General features: G+C 35.2%; 1 protein-coding gene across 4 annotated transcripts in view; it reads left to right on the forward strand.

Annotated features, from left to right (window-relative positions):
- The window catches only part of WWP1 (WW domain containing E3 ubiquitin protein ligase 1), a 59,068-nt gene that overhangs the window by 37,394 nt on the left and 8,207 nt on the right, over positions 1-13,467 (forward strand). For all 4 annotated transcript variants that reach the window (XM_027659113.1, XM_027659114.1, XM_027659112.1 and 1 more), the window contains 10 exons: positions 935-1,030; positions 1,657-1,831; positions 5,133-5,187; positions 5,292-5,376; positions 5,463-5,591; positions 6,516-6,588; positions 6,677-6,748; positions 7,767-7,855; positions 10,500-10,659; positions 13,332-13,465. In XM_027659113.1, coding sequence (XP_027514914.1) covers positions 935-1,030; positions 1,657-1,831; positions 5,133-5,187; positions 5,292-5,376; positions 5,463-5,591; positions 6,516-6,588; positions 6,677-6,748; positions 7,767-7,855; positions 10,500-10,659; positions 13,332-13,465 — 1,068 coding nt within the window. The remainder of the gene's footprint in view (positions 1-934; positions 1,031-1,656; positions 1,832-5,132; positions 5,188-5,291; positions 5,377-5,462; positions 5,592-6,515; positions 6,589-6,676; positions 6,749-7,766; positions 7,856-10,499; positions 10,660-13,331; positions 13,466-13,467) is intronic.

Consider the following 13,467-nt stretch of genomic DNA (forward strand, 5'->3'; position numbering starts at 1 on the left):
TTTTTTTGTGGTTCCCCATACCCCTCTCCACTCCACCCCCCAGTCTAATTGAGTCTCCATTATGTCTAGCCATAGTAACTCTGTAAAACGGTGCTTCTCCTCTCCTCTCTTCTCTTCTTGAAATATTAACATGTAACCTCTTAAACTGCAGAAAACATTTTGCAGGAGTTTTATAGGATACACTGTAATAGTGAGGAAATGCACACCCAGACCAGTGAGAAGGACGCAAGGTGTTCTGCCTGTGTTTTGAGGAACTAATTATGTATATATGTAAGAAAACCAAACATGTATCATGTATCGACTGCAGATTTTTATTGCATTATGGTAGTTCTCAGCATCATGCAACTTTAGTTCTTGATAATGTTTGGTCCTAACTCCATCTTCAATGTAAATTTGCTTTGCAAAACTTAAACAGAAGAAATAATCCCCAGGGATTACCAGGACAGGAAATAGAAACATAGGAAAACCATCTGATAGCACACACTTCAGGCTCACTCTGAAAGATGCTGTTGTTTGTTGGATATAGGGAACAGAGCTTCAAGATGTAAACTCCCTCTTTTTTTGAGAGAGGCATGAACTTGGAAATGCAAAGAATGCATCTCTAAGCACTTTTTGAATGAGGTTATTTTATCATCCAAATATTGAGCAGATAATTAATTACTTTGTTCTCAGATAGCTTAAATATAACTTGAAAGTGCTTGTGAATATTGATGTATACTCATTTTATGTGCCAAGGTCTTTGAAGAAGTCTTTATGATATCAGTTCATTAGGAAGTAACTGATACACATTCTAGTGTGAATTTTCTTCAGAGTTCTAGAAAGAGTTTTGGATCCTGATATTTTCATTCAATACCAAGGTACTTTTTTGTCTTAATGGGATGTCCCAAGCAAGTATTTTCACCTTGATTTATGTGAAAGTCTCTTTGTCTTGAAGGTGGGAGCAAAGAAAGGATCCTCATGGTAGAACCTATTATGTTGATCACAACACACGAACTACAACGTGGGAAAGACCACAGCCCTTACCTCCTGGGTAATGTAGACATTTTTGAATTCAATATGAGAAATATACTATTTTTTTATTTGTTTGTTACAGGACACAAACAGCAGCTCATGAAAACTGTATTGTGCATCATATAATAAGAAATTCTAACTTTCATTTAATATGGAATTATAATAATTGTAGCTATTGTTATAGGAATGTTGGTACTGTATATGTCGCTTGTTCTGAGCACTTGTTCAAATACAGCTACTAAAGTATTTTGTTCTTCCTTTAAAACTTAAACATAAAATAATGCACATTTGACTACCTTTATTTAGGTGGTGCCACTAAGTGTAGTGCACTGATTCCAAACCTCAGATTTCCCAACAAAGTGTTTTCTGTGGAATCTGCCAACATTGCTTGCAGTCACAGAAATTTACAAAGCTAAAAATGCAGTGACAGAGAGCTGGGCATGCTACTGCTTGAAGTATGTGCTCTGTGTAGTTGTTCTTCTACCAATTAAGTTGGGGAGTACTTTTGTGTCCTTTAGAAATTTAAATCATGCCTGTGACTCCAGTAGTTCATTCAAGCACTGCCTAGGAATTTAAGCATAAAAAGAATATCAGCTAGTAGCATTACTGAAAAATTTAGCTGTTAACATTTGCGTTTCCTGAAAGCTGGGAAAGAAGAGTTGATGATCGTGGGAGAGTTTACTATGTGGACCACAACACCAGAACGACAACGTGGCAGCGACCAACAATGGAATCAGTCAGGAACTTTGAGCAGTGGCAATCTCAACGGAATCAACTGCAGGGAGCTATGCAACAATTCAACCAACGATACCTCTACTCGGTAACTTTTACATAAAATTTAGAAATTAGTAGAGAGGTATAGGTATACGTTTTGTTCTTTAACTTTAGAAAAAGTGATTTTGTAACTATTCAACCAGATGTGTTATGAGACGTTCAGCATCAGTAATTCAGATTCGGATTCTTTTGAAAGATGCTAACGGAAATCGTCTGCAAGGGCAGAAAATACTCCCTTCTGAGTCTGTTCCCTAATGGAGCTTTGTGTACTGCATTTTACTTAAGATTTTTCATTACAGTAATAAGAGGTAAAAATAAAGCAGTCCCTTAAACTGAAAAGGAACATAAAGGCTGAGTTATGGACATTTTGAACATTAAATGGCCTTCAAAACTTTTTTAATGATTAGGAGTCATTCATTAATACAAGTGGCAATTCTTTTACTTTGAGCTTACTTCTGAAGCTTATGCACCTGATTCAGCTCTGGAATTTCCTACATGGTTTTCCATTTCTCTCAAATAGTTGCTCACTTCTGCCTGAAGAAAATATGAGTAGCTTCAAAGAGGATATTTCTTGAGCCAGATTTTCCCATCTGTGACTGGATAAATAGGATAGTTGTTTTTTCAGAGTTAAGAATGATGGTGCCTGCATGTCACTGTCACTCTAAACAGTGCACTTTAAGAATTGTGCTTGGCCTCTTAAAAAATGATCCAGTCCAAGAGACTTTGTAAGTGATATGTAGTAAAGCTGGAGTGTTTTAAAGAAGAAACCATTGAAGTACAAGTCTAAAACAGTTTCATTGGAATAGGACTCTATGCATTTGCAGATCTAACTTTGAATTTGATGGATTTTATTCACATACACCTCTGAAGTAAAGGATGCTGCAGAATTCTTACACTGAAGAATTCTCAGCCTCTCATTATCTAATTGGACATTGTATCTTGTCACTAGCAATAGCGGAAACATGCATCACCACTAATTAACTCCTGGAGCTCTGCATCAAAGTCAATTTGTTTTATGTAATTAGAGAAAGATAGAATGATCAAGGCTGGAAGGGACCTCTGAATGCTATTTGGTCCAATGTCCCTACTCAGACAAGGCCACCTACAGCCAGCTGTCCAGGACTGTGTCCAGATGTCTTGTAAATATCTCCAAGGATAGAGACTCCACAACCTCTCTGGAAACCTTTGCCAGTGCTGTCACCCTCACAGTAAAAAGTGGTTCCTGATGTTCAGAGGGAACTTCTGTGTTTCTATGTGTGCCCATTGCTTCTGGTCTTGCCACTGTGCACCAGTGAAAAAAGCCTGGCTCCATCCTTTTTGCACCCTCCTTCAGGTACTTATACACATTGGTAACTTTCAATGCAAATCCGAGAATCACCGCTGAAACACATCCAGCCAAGAACTCTTCCTGACCAACTTTTTGTACTTGTGTACTCCTTTGATCAGTTGCATAAAGAGAAAACTCCCGCTTTTCCTGATGCCAGTGTGGGTTTTTTTGAGCTGGATTTATTCTTTCAGGGAACAATACATTTTTAAAAATAAATTATGTTTCTTCCTTCATTAAATGATAACTCACTGAAAACCACAGACTCATTTCTTAAAATGTTCCATCTGACCTTAGAATCATTAAATGAGGATTTGTTTGTGAGGCAGAATATACTTGAAGGAAGAGAAAAGATAATGTGACTGTTTGCATCTCTTTAGAATTCTGTTTTCTAAGTATTATATCAGTTGCATAAATAGAACTCACAGTTTGTTAGGGGGAAAAAAAATGAAATTATATTGAAAAAAGTGTAAGTTTTTTACTTTAGCATTTCTGTATACTTTTCTTCTAGAATAGTTCGGGTCAGACTCTAGCTAACTTTTCATCCTCTGATGACATACCAAGACTCTGCCTATCTAGCAGTTTATGATTGAGATTGTATTTTATTTTTTGGGAAAAAGTAGATGAATATTTTCAGTGAGTAAGAGAATGTTTCAATCACCTTGAGTGGTCAAAGCTAAACTATGTAAAGGAAGGAGAGTAGATAGGCTGTAGTTATTTTAGTTACTTTCATTTTTACCTGGATTAATTTATTGTAGTCCTTTCAGTATTGAATCTGCCTCATCCCATGCCTACTGTTGTGTGTGGCCAGCAGCCACACACAAATCCTTGGGCCTATTAAGAAGGTTGGAAATCTCTAAATTGTACCACTGTTCAGTTATTTGGCAGACAGCATTTTGCTTTTGTGCACTATTCTTTTTTTATATTCACCACAGGGAAGTTAGAGGGTCATTGTGATTGTGTAGTCTCAAAAGCAGAAAAGGCTAACTGCATTTGCTGCTGAGATAATGATAATTCTCTGTTCACATGTAGTAGCTGGTGGTTGGAACAAATACGCAGCTTGATTTTGAGTGTAACTAATGCATTTCCTTCTGATTCTTGCTCTGTTTCTCTTTCACAGGAAAAATATCATAGATTTGTTTTGCCTGAATTTGCTGTTGTAAACCCCTAAGTGGATTTGACTGTTTGTACTGCAAATGCTATAAAGCGGTATTAGTAGCAAGGTGTTCCTAAGATACTCTTTGGTTCCCATGTATTAAAATTCCATTCTGCACATACACATGAAAAAATTTTGTGTTTACAAAATTTTAGGGGTGGATGCTTTTAGTTATAAATCAGAGCATGGATCCTACAGTCTGTGGGATTTCTGCCTTTTGGTTTTTTTTCCCTATGCTTTGTATTTTTGGGAGCTACTGGGAGACTTCTACAAGGTTACAGTATATTATGAGCTTAGTGTGGTTTTACATAATAACCTAATCCGTTTTTTTTTTTTTTTTTTTTTTTTTTCCTTTTAACCTTACCATATGTTGGTGTAATTTTACCCATCAGCATATTTTAACAAATGCAGCTGCATTTTCAAAAAATGATAAAGTCTGAAAATAGCCAAACATCCAGAGAAGTCATCGTGTATTGAGGAAGCAAAACCCCTTATGTTGGCAGTATTCTCTGTGCTTGCAAATGTTTATTATGGTAAAACGTGTTCTTAAGCAACAGCATTGTGCTTATCTGCTGATACATGTTTCCATAAACCTTCGATGAACTGTACCTCTTTGTGAGACCTTACCTCTCAAGTTTGCTGTAGGAAGGGAAAGGGATACATTGGGTTGGAAACAATGGAGGCAAGTGTGCAAATCATATCTTGTTATCATATAATCTATGTTTCTTTGCAAAACCAGATTAAAAATTACATGATTGTTTTTCCAGAATGAATAGTTTACAGAGCTAGCAATAATTTTAAAACACATTAAGAAAAAAAGTAGGAATAATATTTGGCCTAACAGAAAGTCCTCTTGTTTTTAAATAGGCTTCGATGTTGTCAGCAGAAAATGATCCACTTGGGCCTTTACCACCAGGTTGGGGTAAGTTAATTAGCTGTTGATTGCAGGAAGTGACAGTTACAGAAATTTGGAATGCAGTTGTTCTATACTGGCTTTTTTTCTTTTCTTTTTTTTTTCTCCCTTAGAAAGGAGAGTGGATTCAAATGATAGGGTGTATTTTGTAAATCATAACACAAAGACAACACAGTGGGAAGACCCTCGAACCCAAGGGTAGGTGTGTATATAAAAAAGATCATGCTTAATTCTTTTTTATCCTGATATGGGAGAAACCACACTGTCTGAAATTTCTTCTGCAGTTTACAAAATGAGGACCCTCTTCCAGAGGGCTGGGAAATCAGATATACCAGAGAAGGTGTCAGATACTTTGTTGATCATAATACAAGAACGACCACATTCAATGATCCTCGTACTGGGAAATCTTCTGTGTAAGTGAGAAACTAAATATATTTTTGAATGTTTTTACCTTGTTATAGTTTAATAGTGAAGTTTTCTCATACTATAAAACAATCTACAGTTTTAGCTGGAATTACACACAAAATTATGAACAAATTCTTGTTATATAAATTTAATCTTCTTTTAAGCTTTAATTGTCAATTTATTTGACCCCCTTTGCTGTACTGCTCTGATGTTCAATAGTTTTTATACACTTTTCAAATACCAAGATTATAATAATTTTATAAATAGGGAGGGGAAGTGAGGTAAGCTTGAATATTGAACTAATGGAAGTAACAGTTACACTTTTTAAAGAAACAACAAATGATCATTATGAGTGTTGCTTATAATTATACACATTCTAGCAACGATAATGTCTAAACAAAGTAGTTCTGAATACTTCTCAAAAAGTTTGCCTAAAAAACTTTAAAATAGTTCAGTTAGAAGTATTGACCCAACCTATAGTGGCTGTCTTTATGTCTTTTGTGTAGGGTAGGGCTTCTGAATGACCTTTCATTCAAAGAGCCTATAGTGTTGCACTAGAAAGTTCCACATAGTTCCACAAGCAGCTGAATTTATGAAGCCTAACTTAGTTGTCTTTCTCTCATTGAAGATGGTGTCTCTCCTTTAGGTGACTTGTAATTTTTACAAGTTTAATAGGGATTTGATATGCTCTTGAGCTCTAACTTTCTCAATTTAGTAAATTGACTTGCATCTTAAACCAAAAAAAAACAAAAAGGGGAAGGGGTGGTGGAAAGGAAGACTGGCATACCAAACCATCAGCTGCATTTTGTTTCTGATTGCATATTGCAATAAAAATTTTTGTGTATTTTTGATATCTACATACTGTTGTTTAGCATTGAAAGTACTGTTTGATGTCTGTGTGGTTAATGTATCTCAAATATATTTCCTTGCAGAAATAAAGGGCCACAGATTGCTTACGAGCGTAGCTTTAGGTGGAAACTTGCTCATTTCCGTTACTTGTGTCAGGTACTGATTTAGTAATTATTTATTTATTGAAACTACATGAAAACTCGTGTATATACTGCCTTTTAATGTTATTGCCTTATGATTGCAGTCCAATGCGCTGCCAAGTCATGTGAAAATCAATGTATCCAGACAGACTTTGTTTGAGGATTCCTTCCAGCAAGTAAGCCTGCAAAAATTACTGTGTTTGTTTATCAAGACAAAAATGCCCATAGCCAGTTCAGACTAATGGTCCTTTAGGCATAGTAATCTTCCTCTGGTATTAGCTAGTGAGAAATTCTTAGGTAGGACTGTAAGAACAGAAGTATTGTATATAATATTTTTACCAAATGATCTTTCAGCTTCCCACTGTTTACAATTGAAATGCCTCTCAAGTTTGATGTGGTTTCTGAGTATTTTAATAATTCTCAAGGGACTTCTCTTCAGTGAGCTTGTTCCTCTTGTGAACTTTTTGCATCTACAGCCTCCTGTGATAATGAGTTCCGTAGCTGAACCACATTGCCTACTGTATCAACCACATCAGATTTGCTTTTCTGATTCCTGTGTGTGGCTAGATACATTACAATATGTTGCTTTCTCCAGTTAGAACTGGTGTTCTGCTTTGTCTTTCAAAGGTTAAATCTGTGTAATTGAAGCTTACAGTTCTTAATCTCTTACAGTCTGCAGCCAATGTAAGATATTCCTCCTTTCTCTGTAGCAATGAAAATTCTTGCTGCTGTCCCCACATCAAAACCTTCTGGGAGGGATTCTCTATAAGTAAAGAGCATATATTAATGAAAGTGTATTACACTTATTCTGGATTAAATTACTTCTTTAAGTGATTTGCCTAAAACCAAAAATCATATATATCAGATGAGGTGCCTTTTTGCCTATTTTCCTTTAATAATGACTGCCTTAGGAAGAGTGTAAGAACAGGACACCATATAGCAATACTTTCCAGATATTCTCTCCCACTTGCTAGCAGTCTGTTGTTAAAGGATTTTAAGTCCAGTTTGGTATTTTTGTGTGTAGTTCATTGATTGCGTTTTCCATGAGATGGTCTAATTACTTGTCAAACCTGTGTAACATTTGTCATATGTAGCATTTCTGTATCAAAATAAAATTAAATCTGAATGAGTGGTGTAGTGACAATTCATACTTTTTAACTTATTAATTATTTTTGTGGGTTTTTTTTTTAATAGATTATGGCATTAAAACCCTATGATTTGAGGAGAAGACTATATGTTATATTCAGAGGAGAAGAAGGATTGGATTATGGTGGCTTGGCAAGGTAAAAGAAATTTGTTTAAAATAATTTTTATTTTTTTTAATAGCACTCTAACCTTGATTTCTCTTGCAGTCTGACCCTGGGTACCTTTTTAGTTCCCCTAAATGTATGAAGAAGGTGGAACTGGCAGCACTGTCTATTGTTATGGGTTATAACCTTGCATTGCTAAAACTGTGGTGTCAGTTGTTAAGTTCTTTGTCAAAGATTGATGTAAAAATTGGAATTTTTTAATGCCAGTTAATTGCTCTGGACCGAGTTATTTCAGAAACTTTCTATCAGAAAGTTCCATTTTCCTAGAAGTGGGGACTGTGGAAAAATGTTCTACTTATTTGGAAAAAAATAAGCGGACACCAGATTGGAGCTGTTATGAGTAGGAAGGGTATAAACAATAGGAGAGTACTGCAGGCATGAAGTAAGAGCAGACAGACAATGTAGGCTCCACAGGAATGGAAACCAGTTGAACTGCTGGCTTTTCTAAGATCTGAAGTGGAACTCAGAGGGAAAAATCTGATAACAAGAAAACCATAGGCAAAGTATGTTTCATCTCTTGTCCATGTAGAATACAACCACACCCTACTGCAGCCAGTTACTTTCAGACTGAAATGATACTTTTAGGATGAAAATTTCAGTACTACTGTAGATCCAGGGAATTGGAAGTGGTTATAGATTATAGAATTTTTCCTGTTAGATTGGGATTTTTTAATGTAAAGGTGTTCTGGTTTGGTTTTGTTGTGGTTTTATGTAGCTTACTGTGTTAAAATGAAATTCAGTGAAAATATATAATATTTATAAATAAGGAAGCTTGCCTCTGAAGGTTTAGCTTCTTTGGATATGTGAGGTGTTATGCTTCTGAATTACAGTATCTGATAGGCTTTTGGGAAGTGACTGCAGGGAGGAATTGAATTTTTGCTTTACATAGGTTTTGTTTGGTTGGTGTCCCTACTGTGATGTCCCTAGGCGTAGGATGGGAACCGGGCGAGTTCAGGTAATCTGTTCCATAGAAACCAAGTATTCCAAAGAAGTGATGTTAAAATAATTTAACCAAAGTGTGTTAGTCACAGAAAGTAGCAGAATAAATAGATAAATAATAAATACATAAGTAGCATAGTTTCATAGTTAGTTAAGTCTTGCCTAAGATTTTTTATGTGATACTGAGAAGCAGCAAGGATCTCATTGTGACTTGAGCTGAGAATTTTTAAATGACACTGAGTAAATGTTCATGTACTGACTACTACTGCATTAATACAAATATAAAAAGCTGATGCCCCGATTTATCAGCTCTCTTGCAGCAGGCTAAACTTGGTGCTCCCTCCAGACTTTACCTTGCATTTAGCAGGACCAATCTGACACTGTGTCTTGTGGCAAGTTTTAGCTGTTGATGTGAAAAATTCTTTGCTTCTCCAAACTTTTTGTTGATGACTGATTTATTTAATTCCTCCCTTGTTATCTGACTTTGTTCTAATTTAAATGCCTATTAAATTTTATACTTTTATATAGAGTTAATATAATTGTCTTAGTATAAAACTTGCACAGAATGCTGTACAACATTCTCATACTTATTGAAAGATACACAGAACCCTGTTAGGGTTATCATATCCTGGCTGCCTTTCTCTGTTTACTCTTTCTTCTTAGCCTTTGAGTTGGAAATGTATCATAGCGAATCATGATCCATGACTTGAGTTTCATAGAACTGTTAGGAGAAACATGCCAGCGAATCTCATTTCTATTCCCTAATCTCAAGTAAATACAGGGGTAGAAAAGATGCCTCTCAAATGTGACAGCTGAAAGGTAGTTAGAATGGAATTCAGTCCCTGCACTTATTATAGGATAGACTTCTAGCTTTTTTTATAGGTTTTCCCTAAGCCTAGCTGTTTAGTACTGAACACTTAGTGCCTGATACAGAAGTTCCTGAGACTATATGACTGCTTCTGAGATCTCTGATTACATATAAATATTATAAAGCAACAAATATAAAAATCACCTATCAGAACACTAAATACCAGATTCTGGTATTATTTCAGATTAGCTGAGCCGGAAACTATTAAAGCGGTGAATAACATGTATTCATTTAATCTCAACAAAGACATTTTCACACTGTTGTGTTCTGCAGGCTTAACTAATGCATGGTAATTTGTTAAACCACAGTAACTCAGTGTCAGATTGGGAAAGCAAATAAGGTGTAGTGAGGTTTGGGCTTATTTGGTTTGTTTTGTTTGATCTAAATTGTTTATAATAAGCTTGGAATAATCTGTGATTTTTTGAATAAAGATTTGAGTTGTAGACAGTAAAGCAGGCGTGAGGAGGATAAATGCTGTGTACTGGTTGAGGCAAGGACTGTAAGAAAAAGTGTTACTAATAGGCATCTAAAACCCGTGCTGTGAGGGTGTGTTCAAGGTGACAGCCTTAACTATCATTTCTAAACTTTGAAACCCATGACTTTCTAACATTATTGTTCTTGATAATGAATTTTTTATATTTAAGAAGTATATAATACCACATATTATTCTGTGATTCTAATACAACACTGTTTATATTATTTTTCAAAGTTTGCATATATTTTGACCATTTTGCTAGTTACCTAAGGGGAATGATGATAAACATCTGTATTTGATGGTTTTTATGTGTATACATGTTTTTTTTTCCTTAGAGAATGGTTTTTCTTGCTTTCCCATGAAGTACTGAACCCTATGTACTGCCTATTTGAGTATGCTGGCAAGAGCAACTATTGCCTGCAGATAAATCCAGCATCAACAATCAATCCTGACCATCTTTCATATTTCTGTTTCATTGGGCGCTTTATTGCCATGGTAGGTTAGATTTTTAAGGTTTTATATTTGCTGTAGCTATACATTTATTCCTGAATAGTATTTGTTTTTACAGTTATTAAAGGTTATATTAATCTCTCAGAAATGGAAGATTAAAAGCATATAAGGTTATTGAGCCAAAATATTCCCTGAGAGTTAAGTCTCTTATGCATTTATGTCTCCTGGGAGAGTGATGAAAGTTAATATGACATTCAATATAATATTTTATTTTCATCAATTGGATGTGTGTGCTTCACGCAAACCACTGTTTGATTGAGTGTCTGAATACCGATGCTCTGAAAAATGTGACAAGTATTTTGTGAAAAAGGCTCCTCAGTTAGACTTGGTATACCTTACTGTATTTGAAAAAATTAGAATGCAGAGTACACTGAGCCTTTTTTAAATGTATATGCTTGGAAACAAAAGTCAAATACTGAGGAGAACAGAAGCTGTTAGGGAGCTGGTTCTCTGCCATCTAGTCTTGTAAACTAGAAGTTGGAGAGACATGTTGTGTCACTTCTTCTGGTGTCACTGTGTTGGTTTTCTATAGTGACTCCTGTTCTGTCACATTTCTTTCTTTCCATGTAGTGATACAGTCATCTTTCCACATAATCATCATGTCTACAGGTAGTCCTCAGTAACATCCCTGAACATGGTGAAATAGTGAAACCAAAAAGAATAGATAAAAGTACATTTTCATATTGAAGAGAATGTTGTCTTTTGATGTTCAGGCTTTTTGTATGAAATTAGAATAAATACAAGCCAAGTGTAACATAAATGAAAAAATATTATCAGACTTATAATAATTTAGGTTTGGGCTGTTTCTTGGTTTTGCTTTTCTTATAGACGCTTTCTGAGATATTTATTTAGTTTTGACAGTAACACCTCTGATTCCAAGAATTTTATGGCTGATTTCACCATTTCTGTGCTGTCATGACAATTTATCTCTTTAGGTTAACGCTTTCAATCGGCTACCAACTTTTTTCTTACTTTTAGAACCCTCAGCAAGTTAGAATGCCATTTAGTGGGAATATGTGATATAACCAGTTAGGTGCTAGAGCCAGATTTTGTTTCTTTTAGTTGGTGATTTTTGATCTTGTGTGTAAGATAAATCCATACTTGAAATGTTAACTTTAGGAAAACTAATTCATAACAATACAAATCATAGTAGAGAATTTAATTAAACTAATTAGTGGAATTAAAAGACAACCTTTTATTTCCTGAAGTATTTATGTGCTTGCATTTTAAATTCTCTCAGCTGGACAAGAGAGAGAGCTGTGGAATGGTGCCTAATGTGGTCTGTTTCAAGGTGTGAGTGTAGTCATGGTTTATACTAGATGGTACTTTCTGCAGTGCTTCCTGGGATACCCTCCAGTGGCTTAAAATAGCTCAGGTAATAATGTAACTGGGAGTCATTTTAAAGAGTCTAGATAGGCTTTTTAGGTGCAGTTACAGTTTCTGACCTTCTCACAGTTCAAAAATAGTTGTAACTTCTTTTAGTTTTACGTATTGAAGTCACCACAGAGGTTTTTAACTGAAACAGGATTAAACACAAAGAATACACATCTAACTCTGTAACAAAAACCTGTTAAATGAAGTTTGGCTGAGGCACCTTTTATATTTTGCTGTTATCATACACATTAAATGAGATGATGCTGTTATCATACACATTAAATGAGCTTACCTTTGCAAAAATGAGAAAATCATATGCCTAGATGCTGCACTTCACATTGAATTTTTCAGTTTCTATCAGCTCACTCTACTGTAAGACATAGAGACTAGTTTAAAATAAATAAATAGATAAATAAACACATAAATAAAGACCTCCAAGAGAGCCTCTTTAAGCTCTCCTAAAGCAGAAGAAAATGCATGGTAGCCTAAGCCTTAGGGGGGAAATAAGATCAGGAAAAAAGATGGAGCCTAGAGGAAATGGGCTGTTAATTGGCTCTTCTGCTCATAGAATTTCAGCTGTGAGGAAAGAGGAACAATGAATGCAATCCATGGCCTATGTTTAGGATGATAGCTGTGCTCCATTAGCTCTCAGATGCACTGAATCAGTGTAGAGGTTAACACTGTGTATGTGTGTGTGTGTGTGTGTGTAGTGCTGTGCTTCAGTAGTAGAAATTAATTTATACCTATGTGCATGTGTGATGAGACAAGTGTGACCATGTTTTGGGTTGTTTTTTTTTCAGTTTCATGGAGAACCTAATTTCTCAGTTCTGTTACTCACCTATAAAAAATGTGGTTCCCAGAGCTCTTTCTTACAAGCTGCAGTAGCATTCTGTAAAGGATGATTTTGCTGGATGTATGTATGTAGTAAAAAATGGCAGTAGTACCAAGTAGAATCAAATATTATGATCAGGTAGGATTAAATAACACTTGGCAATTATGCTTATTCACATCATAAAGTGAAGAAAGGATGAAATCCTTTTATGAGAAGGGTTTTTTTTAATCAAAGAATTTCTAAATTGTAATAACATATGCTTGGATAAATTTTGTCAAATATTTTTTTTGCTTCCCGTTTAATGTAATGTTTTGTACTTTTTAAATACCAAACTGCTACTGCTATTTGGTGCTTTGTGTTATTTGAAGGAGAAAGGAAAAAAAGACTTCAAGTCCAGAAACACTTCAATAAAAGTTCAATAGAAGCTAAACAGACTTTTTCTGTTCAACAGGCATTGTTTCATGGGAAATTTATTGACACTGGTTTTTCTCTGCCTTTCTACAAACGAATGCTGAGCAAAAAACTTACTATTAAGGATCTAGAATCTATTGATACTGAATTTTACAACTCCCTAATTTGGATAAGGT

The sequence above is a fragment of the Corapipo altera genome, unplaced genomic scaffold (assembly GCF_003945725.1).
Source record: "Corapipo altera isolate COAL_440 unplaced genomic scaffold, ASM394572v1 52, whole genome shotgun sequence".
Lineage (NCBI taxonomy): Eukaryota > Metazoa > Chordata > Aves > Passeriformes > Pipridae > Corapipo > Corapipo altera.